This window comes from Tupaia chinensis, unplaced genomic scaffold (assembly GCF_000334495.1).
Source record: "Tupaia chinensis unplaced genomic scaffold, TupChi_1.0 Scaffold000453_1, whole genome shotgun sequence".
NCBI classification, from domain to species: Eukaryota; Metazoa; Chordata; class Mammalia; order Scandentia; family Tupaiidae; genus Tupaia; species Tupaia belangeri.
Genome location: NW_006159960.1, coordinates 3,267,183 through 3,278,961, shown reverse-complemented (window position 1 = coordinate 3,278,961; position 11,779 = coordinate 3,267,183). Strand labels below are relative to the sequence as shown.

At 43.8% G+C, this 11,779-nt stretch overlaps 1 protein-coding gene across 1 annotated transcript in view; it reads left to right on the top strand.

Annotated features, from left to right (window-relative positions):
- The window catches only part of KIF14 (kinesin family member 14), an 81,740-nt gene extending 70,204 nt beyond the window's left edge, over positions 1–11,536 (top strand). The window contains exons 24-30 of the mRNA XM_014590493.2: positions 2,551–2,775; positions 2,960–3,141; positions 4,195–4,353; positions 5,604–5,726; positions 8,773–8,847; positions 10,127–10,259; positions 10,609–11,536. Of these exons, the coding sequence (XP_014445979.1) occupies positions 2,551–2,775; positions 2,960–3,141; positions 4,195–4,353; positions 5,604–5,726; positions 8,773–8,847; positions 10,127–10,259; positions 10,609–10,991 (1,280 nt within the window). The 3' untranslated portion in view covers positions 10,992–11,536. The remainder of the gene's footprint in view (positions 1–2,550; positions 2,776–2,959; positions 3,142–4,194; positions 4,354–5,603; positions 5,727–8,772; positions 8,848–10,126; positions 10,260–10,608) is intronic.
- The last annotated feature ends 243 nt before the right edge of the window (positions 11,537–11,779 follow it).

The following is an 11,779-nucleotide window of genomic DNA, read 5'->3' as shown; positions in this document are numbered from 1 at the left end:
CACGCCGCAATCCCTTCTCCTCCATTCTCCTCTTGGGATCTTGGGCACACATGCACATGCGCCTGGCGTGAGTTTAAGCCACTGGGTCCGGGACACGAACCGTGGTCGACTACGTGGGAGTCCAGCGACACAGCCATTACACTAATTGCTGGTCCCCATCTGTGCATCTTGATAGCCGTTTTTATTTGTATTTTCTCAGCATGGTGCTGTTTATGCTAGAGTTTATCCTTCAGACCAGTCGTATTTTTGCCTTCTTTGAACGTTCATGAGCCCCTCAACTTTCTTTCTCTTTTACTCATGGTAATCTAAATGGTATCCATAACATTTACAATTTGGTTCAATATATTTTGTTTTGTAGAATGGTGACAACTATAGAGTCACTGGGACCAGCCTCCCAGATACAAAGAAGTTGTCAACTTTCCGGTCTCAGGACCCACAAGCAGCCCTGGCCCTGTGGGGAAAGGGAAACCAGAGAACTGATTTTATATATTAAATGAGAATCATCATACTCAGATAGCACACCAAAATGAAATTATTTCTAGAGGATCTGAATGAGCTTTTTCAATTATTTCTAGTTGGGACAGTACTTAGAAATTATGCTTGTTAAAAAAAATTGTGGGTCCAGTACGTGGCATGGTGGTTAAGGCGCTGGACTCCCGTGTGGCTGACTGTGGTTCAAGTCCTGCCTGGACCTGGTGGCTTTCTCACTATCCCTCCCCCTCAATATATTTTGTTTTGTAGAATGGTGACAACTATAGAGTCACTGGGACCAGCCTCCCAGATACAAAGAAGTTGTCAACTTTCCGGTCTCAGGACCCACAAGCAGCCCTGGCCCAGTTCAGAAAGGGAAACCAGAGAACTGATTTTATATATTAAATGAGAATCATCATACTCAGATAGCACACCAAAATGAAATTATTTCTAGAGGATCTGAATGAGCTTTTTCAATTATTTCTAGTTGGGACAGTACTTAGAAATTATGCTTGTTAAAAAAAATTGTGGGTCCAGTACGTGGCATGGTGGTTAAGGCGCTGGACTCCCGTGTGGCTGACTGTGGTTCAAGTCCTGCCTGGACCTGGTGGCTTTCTCACTATCCCTCCCCCTCTCTCTCTTTGGTGAGCTCATATGGTCTATAGCAAAAATTAAAATAATAATAATAATTTATAATATTAAATGAGTAACTTTTTTTTTTTTAAAGAGAAATGTTTGCTGTAAGGCACATGCACTTGCCAGAGAGACAGAGAGACCAAAAATGAGAAATCACCCCCTACGGGGGATGGCCATGCCATGGTTGCTTCTCCTCTATTCTCCTCTCAGGATCTTGGGCATGCATGCACACATGCCCAGTGTGAGTTTTAAGTTGCCGGGTCCCGGACTCAAACTGTGGTCAACTATGTGGGAGTCCAGTGATGTTACCATTATGCCATCTGCTGGTCCCACTGAATAATTCTTTTTTAAAAAAAGTTTATTTATTTCTTCCTTGAGCAAGAAAGACAGAGACAGCACTCCTGACAGGGTCCTAATGTTACAACCCACCCCCGGCTTCAGCTAGCCATGGTTCACGGGCGTGTACATGCATGATGTGTTCAGGGAGATCTCTGGATGTGAATCCAGAACCTTCCCTTGTGGGCCAGCCTCATGGAGCACTGCGTTTTACCCCCGTACCACCATCCAGGCCCCCGTACTTCTTGAAGTCTCTGCCAGAGATGTGCTGTGTTAACTATAGACAGTCCGCTGGCTTCAGCCCATCTTGACTGTAGAGTACCTTGAGATGGAACTATGAGGTTGTCGGGAAAGTCATGTCGTGTTTCTAATGCAAAAATGCACCATGACTTTCTCGACAACCTAATAGTAAAAAGTAAGTGAGGAAACACTTCTTTTAATATAGTTTATTATCGCCTTCTTTCCTGGTGTATAAAGGAATACATTTCTGATTTTATTTTATGTAACTGTCATTGTTTTTCACGAGTTCACAATTCCTTAGAGATATTAGGGAAAATCAGTCACTGCTGAAAAGTGAATAAGAAGAAGGAAATTGGACCAGCCCCGTGCCTAGGGGTTAAGGGAGCCAGATCCCTTAACCTAGCCCTGGAACTTGAAAATGCACTGGGCTCATGTGCACACATGCCCCAAATCCCAGTGGGATGGAGAAATGGAGGATAGGGATCGCCATGGGACCATACCCCATTGGGAGGGGGGTGCTTTCTTCCTCTCCCTCTGCCTCTCTGGTGAACAAATACGCCCTCTGGCAACAAACAAACAGAAGCCAAGAAGGAGATGAAACCATGGTAATGTGGACTGTCTGAACTCTGCTGTCTGCTGCAGTCGAGGACCTCCTAAAGCAATCAATTGATGCCGTTGAGAGGCTCATCGATCCCTCTCATGAAATTGTCAAACAAATGACATCTAGAAATAAGGGTGTGTTGAAATAAGCATAGCCTACCATAAATGTATTGACCAATGCTTCTGAAACACGTTTGCATGAATGCATTTGTTTGAAAGTACTGGGCCTGAAAACTAGGCTAAGATAACTATTTTCTATTGATACAGGCTTAATGGAAAAGTCAAGCGCTATCTACTCAAATTCAACAGAATCATTTCTTCCTGGGATTTGCAAAGAATTGATTGGTTCATCATTAGAATTCCTTGGTCAGAGTTACGATGAAGAAAAAACTATAGAAGACAGCCTGATGAATAATTTTCTTACAATTTATAATGGGCTCCTTGCCGTTTCCAAAGCCCACGAAGAGCAAGATGAAGAAAGTCAAGATAACTGTAAGCAATCTCACCGCTTTTGTTAACGCACACGGATGACGGTTTTCTCGGTTACTTTGTTTTGAATGATTATTTGGTGCATGTGGCATGCATCTTTTGACTGTGTGAAAGTCAAGGGGGTCCTATATAAGCTCTTTTATTTGAAGATTGTTTTTTTCCAATAATTTTCCTTCCTCTTCCCAAGTGTTCTCTGATCGAGCAACGCAGTCCCTGACCATCCGGATCGCTTGTGCTTTTGAGCAGCTTGTGCTGCTCCTTAGGCACTGGCTGCGCGATGCCCTACCTTGTGCCGGCGCGGCGAGGCTCGAGGATGAGTTGAGACAAGAAGTTAAGAAGCTGGGAGGTTACTTACAATTATTTCTGCAGGTACACTGCGTTCTTACATCACTTGAAGACCGCGTGTCTTTTAAGTATGTATTGACTTGCTACCGTCTACACCTTCCTACAGTTAGATTCGAGGGGTTTTCAGAAGCAGTGTCTGTTCAGAAGTTCTGAGACCATGGATGTTTGTAATCGGTTTATTGCACCAAGACCTACATTTTTTTTTGCCCGACTTTCTATGTACTAGCGGTTCTCGGTGATCTACAAACAATAAGTTATTTAGCCTTCATAACCACCCAGAAGTGGGGACTGTTGTTATCACCATTTAAGAGAGAGGGATGTGGAGGCATAGGGAAGAAAAATGGCTCATCCTGAGTTGGAGAATCGTCCGTGAGAGAGCTGGGTTGAACCCAGGCAGCCTGGGCCCAGTTCATGCTTTTCCATAGCCCCATGTGGTCCTCGGTGAGGGACTTTGGGAAGAGAGGCCAAGGCTGTCGTGGTTAGGGGTTGAGTTTCAGTTCAAGCTGAGTCTGTCAGGCCTGCTGACACAGAGGCAAAGGCTTTTTTTTTTTCTTTTTCCCTGCTTACCTTGTCTCAGGCGAGGTGAGGTTTGGCTGTGCGGACAAAAACAAAAGCTTTCTTCCTCTCACATAAAAAAGTGCATATGGGAGGGCTTTTGTTTGAGGTTCACCACCCCCCATTTTTTTTCTCCTTTTCCATCTCCCTTGAGGATAAGAAATAATTAGCCATCAGCCAGATGGTTATCAGGACAGAAAAAATTCAAAAGCAAAAAAGCTACCATTTTGTTCCTTTCTTTCGGCATTCGCTGTTTAATACTGTCTTATGTCTGCTTAACGGTGCATTTCCCTGTGTCACCTATTAACACGAAAGTTCTTTGAGGGTGTAGACTCTTAATCGCTCTGCACTCAGTAGCTAGAGCCCAGCGTGTTTTCAGGTGTCGACTGAGACGTTTATGAAGTGTGGTCCCTGTATTAGTGAATGCAGAATTTGCTTTCTTCAGATTGCTTTCCTTTTGTAATTTTTCCTACCCCTTGTGATCACATGGATCAGATACTCCGGTTTATTTTTATCTTATAGGGATGCTGTTCAGATATTTCATCAATGGTAAAAGAAGCACAAAAGAAAGTGATCCAAATTATACAACAAGCTGTAAAGTACGTGGGACAATTAACGGTCCTGAAAGGGAGCAAGCTTCATTTTCTGGAAGACAGTAACCATAAGGTTGCCAGTGACCAGGTAATTTAGCAACATTAGTTTTAAAAGACTTTATCTGAGTAAACATGAGAGACTTCTGGTAACAGTATTACTAAAGATGGCAAGTTCTTTCATGTTTCAAAATATAGGGTCACCAGAAAAGTCACCATGCATTTTTGCCATAGAAAAAAAAAAAAAACACATCATGACTTTTCTGATGACCCATTTGTTTGGCAATGAGATTTAGAACCATTTTGATCTAACTTGATTAAATGTGCTAAGTGATTTTGCAAACCTCATTTCTACCTCTGGACCCTTGATTTGATGATAGCTGCTTTCTCAGCCAATCAACACATGAAGAAACTGTAATTCTAAAAACTGTGTATTGGCTTTCTCTTTTTTTTTTTTTTTTTTTCCTAATTGCTTTTGCTATAGTGCATGTGTGCTTGCCAGAGAGTCAAAAAGAGACAGTGAAAGGGAAAGTGAGGAATCACCCCCCACAGGGGATGGCCACACCACAATCCCTTCTCCTCTATTCCCCTCCTGGGATTTTGGGCATGCATGCTCATTGTACCCAGTGTGTTTCAAGTTGCCAGGGCAGGGACTAGAACTGTGGTCAGATATGTGGAAGTCCAGCACCTTAACTGCCATGTCAAATGTTGGCTCCATCTTGCTTTAATTATTCTATTGAAAACATGTATTTTATTAGACTATACAGTGTTTTAGCAACCTAGTGTTCTAGCTAGGATGATAAATATTTTTATAACATGTTATATGTAGAATACTAAATTACAGATTTACTCTTTTATTTATTTATTTTTTTGGAGAGGTTTTTGTTTTGTTTTGTTTTGCTATAGGGTGCATGTGCTCTCCAGAAAGACAAAGACAGAGAGACAGAAAGTGAGAAATCACCCCCCAGGGGGGATGGCCATGCTGCAATTTCTTCTCCTCCATTCTCCTTTTGGGATCTTAGGCACACACACACACGTGCCCAGTATGAGTTTAAGCCACCGGGTCCGGGACTCAAACTATAGTTGACTACATGGGCGTCCAGTGACACAGCCATTATGCCCAGCGCTGATCCCGAGATTTAGTCATTTCATTTTCTTGTTCATTCGTATTCCAGCTTTAGTTGAATGTAATGAATCTGGAATATATTATTGTCCTAAATAAGCAGAAAATAAAATTTAATTACTAATAATTTTTTACTATAAAATAAAATTTAATTACTGGTAATGTTTTTAAATATGAAACTCGAATTTACTAGTTCAGGCTTTAACATTTTTTTATAGGAAGAACTTGTGGTTGCTGTTTGTGATGGTATAGGCTTAGGAATGAAGATCCTTTTAGATTGTGGACTGGAGAAAGCAAAAGAGCTCCAGCAGGAACTCTCAAAAGAGTGTACACAAGAGGAGGTAAGATGAGCCAGAGAATGTTCTGTGAAGTACCAGATTACAGAGAAAACTGATCTTTAAAAATCACTTAGAGCTAGGGGAGCTGACACACACCTGTAATCCCTGCTACTCGGGGGCCGAGGCAGGAAGACCAAGCTCAGGACCAGCTTCGTGTGTTTCAGTTTGCTGATGGTGTCATGATGTCACGGTGGTATGTTCCCAAGCTGTCCTTGCATCGCCGTAGCCTCCATTGTCACCAGTGTTCTGCTCGGTTCTGGCACAGCTGTTGGGAGCGTGAATCCATGTGTCGGAAACGCCTGAGCAGAGCGGCGTGTGGCAGTGACACCTAGTGTTCACTCTCCCCTTGTCTTCTTTCTGTCTTTCACCCAGGGATGGAAACTAGTAGAACTGATCTATTATCTTGAACTAAATATTTTTCCAGGACATTCACATCAGTTATTCCATATCGAGATACAGAGCTATGAGATTTCAGGAAATACCTGGGACTAATAGTAACGCCACCCTTGAAAAGCCGGGAGCTAATCCAGCTACCTAGTGTTAAAACGTGACTCTAGAGCTGTGGCCAGGCGGTCCGTCGGGGTCTGGGTGCTGACACCTCAGTAGAAGGCCTGCGTTTGAAGGGCAGCTCTGCCCCTTTCCACTCACCGTTCCGCAGACCGCCCAGTGCTGACTCTTCACCTGTCTCTGTAATAAGGCCTGCGTCACACGCCCGCTGTGATCGCCTGTGACAGGTGCTGGGCGCTTTGCGTACAGTAGTGCCAGTCTCCCGGCTTTTCAAGGGTGGGATGACTGTCACTCCCTTGCCCAGTCACCCAGCTCTAAAGTCCTGACGCAGGAGTTTACATTCTCACTCCAAAACTCATCATGCTACATAAATAAGTTTTGCCAATTATTGTTCATGGGTTCATTTTCTTTACTGAGAAATACTATTAGTGAAGTGGAGATTAGGAAGATAAAATTTAAAGTCTTAGGACAGTGAACTTCAGAGCCTTGTCAGTTCTAGAATCTTCTTGTAAGAGCTGGTAGTTAAGTCCCTCTTTGTCTTTCTCCTTTCTCTAGCTCTGGTGGTTGGGGGCAGAGCTGCCTCCTCATTTGCATACACCCTGGCTGATTTAGGAAAGTGGGTCACGTGACACCGGGTGACTTCCAGTCCTCGGGTGGTTGTTTCAAGGAAAGCATAGAATAAACTAGATTTTTTTTTCTTTCTAGGGAGACCTTGATCTTACTGTGCTTCTAGCTCCCCTCAGCTAAAGTGAAACTGTCCATGGGAGCCACAGGGTCCTCCGCCTCCTTCCTCAGACTGTAGGGCTGCGCAGATCAGTCTCTGCCCCGACAGCCCCCGGCTCAGAGCTGGGGAAAGACACTCAGCGTTAAGCTACTCTCCTACTTCCCGAGAAGACCTGAACAACTTACCTGAGCCTCAGTCGTTCCATTTTACAAAGGGAGACGATCACGTGTGTTTATGAGCTCACTTGGCCGGCTGAGGCCACAGTGGAGGCCCGGGTTCAATCCCGAGCCCATCCTAAAAGCCGGCACAGTCATGCACACCGTTGTTCCAGCTACTTGGGAGGCTGAGGCAGGAGGACTGACAGAGCGACCCTCTCTGAGAACAGAAACAGAGCAGGGGGAGGCTTAGTAACACGGGCCGGCCGGTCTCGTCACTCTATGCGCTCTCATGTGCCCTCTTTCTCTGGTGCATCTCCTTTCTCTGTCTTTCTGATTTTTTGTTTTAAAAGATAAAAATACATTCAAAAGTAGTTCATAGTGTCCCTAAATCAAGAGCCATGGGTCTAACGTGCCCAGCAGATGTAAGGCTGATTTCAGGTCCATGCTGCAACTTCCACAGAAGGCCCGGGTGGACCACGAGCTCTCATCCAGCCAGCATCTCCAGGTCGGCTGCGCCAGCAGCTGCACCATTGATCACCACGACACTGTCTGTCACTGTTTGCAAGGCAGAATTTCTGCTGGCAGTAAGTAGAGTCTAGGATAAGTTCATGGAAAACAGAGATGAAGTGTATGTGAACGCGGTTAGGAAGCCGTGAGCGTAGGTGCTGTAGTTGGCCATGGTATGGTTTTGGGGAAATAAATGGCAGAGGGTCGGGCGTCTCGTATACGGTTTATATTATTCACGTCTTCATGTGGTCTCTGCCCTCCGCTCCCTTTCCTCCCTGCAGTGCGGGAATCCCTTGGGTTGCTGTGTTCTGTAAGGGACTTGAGCATCCATGCATTTCAGTACCCACAACAAATCCCCTAGGTTAATAAGGGATGACTGTGCTCTGCTATTTATGGTAGAGTTTTCGCTTTTCATGTTCTTGTATGTTAAGAATTGTGAGAACCTACAGAAGAAAAATAAGCTATCCAAAGAGAGAGAAAATAGGCTTAAACATAAGGCACTGGCATTATCATTTTAAAGCTGGCGGGGGGGAAATAATTTGGATTTTCTCTTTTTACCACACAGAGAAAATTTAAGTTGGACCTAGGGCTGGGCTCTGTGGGTAAAGCCAAGGAAGTACTTAAACAGAACCCCCAGCAAAACTGCTGAGAAGTCACCTCAGGATCCGCTTTGAGCAGTACGGGAGCCGAGGCTCACCACGTGGACTCGGGCTCCCCCTGGCTCTGAGTCCTAGAAGCTGGGACGCAGGATCGGGTCTTTGTGAAATGAGGACAGAAACGCAGTGGCTCAAGGCTGAACATGAGAGTCACGTAGTTAAGACTTTTGTAAAGCTCTCAGGACAAAATATTTGCTCCCCCACTTCTAAGACGCTTTAAGTTTCGTCCTTACAAATATTTATATACGAGACAAATTTAATTCTTATGACTAATATCAGCGGGAGTCGGTATTTCATGTAGAAGTCGACGTGTGAGTTATCCATGTAACAAAGCCCACTTAGATGATTACGTATCTCAAGCTATTTAACTGCAGTTGCAGCAACAGAACTCTCCTCTTCTGGCTTCTAAACTAGAACATTCCCTGACCTGGTCCCACCCATTTCTAGCACTGTTCTACTCCTGAATGATTATTTATATAATTTCCCTTCCTTGGTAGGTTACTGAACAGATAAAAGCTAATGCCATAGGACTGATTAGATCTCTTGAAGACATCTTTGCTGAATGGAAAATGGTAAGAAGCACTTTAAATTGTTTTTGTTTAATTTTGGTTTGGTTTAATTTTGTTGCTTTTTGGTTTTTATTTTAGTTTTTGCTATACGGTATGTGTGCTTGCTGGAGAGAGACCGAGAGGGGCGGTGGGGGAGTGAGAAATCATACCCCGGGGGAATGGCCATGCTGCAGTCCCTGCTCCTCCATTCTCCTCTCAGGATTTTGGGCACACATGCACAGGTGCCTGCTGGTTGGTCATGTGGGATCCAGCCGCCTTGACCACTACGCCACCAGCTGGTGCAATGTTGTGCACTTTACGTCACTTGGTTCAAGCGTAGGTGTTCTCATGTCAGTGTTTACCCTCCGCGGAGACCACCGCTCTGTGCGTGTCGGGTGAAAGCACGTGGACGCCCCAGTGCTTCCTCACTGCCTCACTCACTGGGTTTAGTGATGGAAAGGGGTTGTGTAGAAACTGATGAATATTGATATAGGTACTGGTTTAGTAACTTTTAGCTTTTGCTTGGATAGTCACCAAAAGCTAAAAACTTATGTTTAATAATGTGATCAGACTTTAAAAATACAGGTGAATTAGGCAAATTATTTTATTCCCATGTCACAGGAAAATAAAAATACATAGACTAAGTATATAATCATTGTAGTTCTTGTGGCTGGAATTTTTCTTATTTAAGTAAATGAGCATTATTATAAAGTTGAACTCCTTTTTATTTACTTTTTAATTGCCAGAGGGCACATGCCCTCGCCAGAGACAGAGAAAAAGCACCCCCCCCCAACGGGTCGTGGACACATGCGATCCTTTTCCATTTCTCCTTCCCATTAGGATTTTGGGCACGTGTGCACACATGCTTGGTGTGTTTTTCAAGCTGCTGGGGTCAGGATTCAAACTGCACTTGGCCATGTGGGATCCAGCTCCTAACACATAGTGTTTACTCACTGAGCTACAGGGCCGCCCTTCAAGTTGAACTCTTAAAAATTAAATAAATGTATCTTTTATGGTATTGAATAATACATGGTACTGTTACTTTATTCTGCTTTCAGGTAATAGGATCATAGGACCTTGATATAAAATTAATTGAAAATTCTCATGTCTTTTGGAGAACAGTAATTGTTAATATTGTATTTTGGCCTTGCCTATAGAAATAGAGTTCAGTGCTGGGGAGAATATTAAAGTCTCTTTCTTAAAGATGAGTTTCTGGCCATTGAAATCATGTCACCTAAGCCTTACTGCCATGTAGCCTATTAATACTATTACATATTTTAAAGTGCCAATTTTGTTTCCACAGGAACATTTCAGAACTCAAGAAGAAAATTCTGGATACCAAGATTCCAAGAAGATAGTTATTCTTGCCCCAGAATTCTTAAAATTAAATCAGTGCTTGGAGAAAGCTATTCAAATGATTATTTCTACACTGAGAGGTATATATACTCCAAATGGAATTTGTAATCATAATTTAATCATTTGAAAATCTCAGACACCTTCCCTTTTCATTTCTGGCTTGCCATGAAGTCACCTACCTGATGCTAATAATTGATATTAGTTACCGACTGGAACTTGTGTAATTGAATTCCCACTTACTATACATATAAGTACTTGTGCCTAAATAATTAGATCCTAAAACCAGGTAAGCACTTTAACTAAATAACCTTAAGTAGTTTGAAATTGTCTTGATAGGGTCACTTTGACTTAAAAGATATCTAGAGTCATGTAACTGTGATAAATTCCTCATAAAAACGGCAAAGGCTAATTGGCTCCCCGCTCTCGCAGGCTGCCACCAGGATGTCAGTCTGCTCCGGGACTGTGTGGAAGGCATTTGCAACGTGGCCAGGGGTTTTCACAGTGACGTCTGCGTACCCTCCTCCACCTCTGTTGACAGCTGCCAGAGGGGACCACCTCAGGCTGGCCACAGGGAGCTAGAGTCTCTAGCGAAGTCACTCCTCTTATGTTTCGAATTCGAAGAAAGACCCAATTTGTTGAAGCCCTGGGAAACTCGTAATCAGAATAGCAGAAAGGAAGAACAGCAGCCCAGACCTGGCAGGACGGACTGCAGCAGGCCCAAAGGTGTGCCGAAGCGCGTCTATGAGCTCCACCGCCCGTCCCCAGCAGGGGGCGCTGACGGGTGCATGCCCGCTAGGATCCAGTGGGTGTGAGTGCAGGCGTGGGGACACTTCATGACCATCTGTGAGCCTGGCAGGCAGTTCCCCTTATGCAGGGCTATATTAAAGGAATCAGTGTAAATACTTCAAGAAGTCCACCCTGGACCTTACTGGGGATAAGCATCGTGGAGACCCGATTGCAAACCACAAAAATGGACCAGGGCCAGACCGTGGAGGGCCACAGAATGAAATGAGGAATTCGGAACCAAGTGGCTAGTCACGCCTCTAGTTTCTTCCTGCCTTGAATTTCACGTTTGTCCGTAACATCGATATGTTCTCACTACTTGGTTCCTTCGTCTGTTTGTAAAAGGTCAGGTTCTGGCGAGTAGAAACGCAGACAGTCGGATGCCCTGGGCTGTGTCTGCTCTCCCTGCAGACAGCCAGGAGGGGTCTGTGGTGAGAGTGCCGACCAAACAACGAGGCCAGCTTCCCTCGTGTTGTTGTCTAAGACTTGCTGCCGTTTGTAATCGTATGTTCGAGGGCATAGTTTCCTATTTCTTCCCAAAATAAAAGTGACTCTCTAAAAAAAAATATATATATATATATATATACACACACACACATACATAAATATATCATTCATATATATATATATATATATGAATGATATATTAATATTATGCCTCATGGGCCCGAGAGTTTACAGTGCTATCTGTGTTCTGGGCTACATGCCTCTAATTTAAAACTAACTAATCCTTATCAAAATCACACTCAATTGTTGGATGGGGTTGGGAGATCAGAGGCTGGACCTTTTTAATTTTAATGCTTGTTTTGTTCAAGGG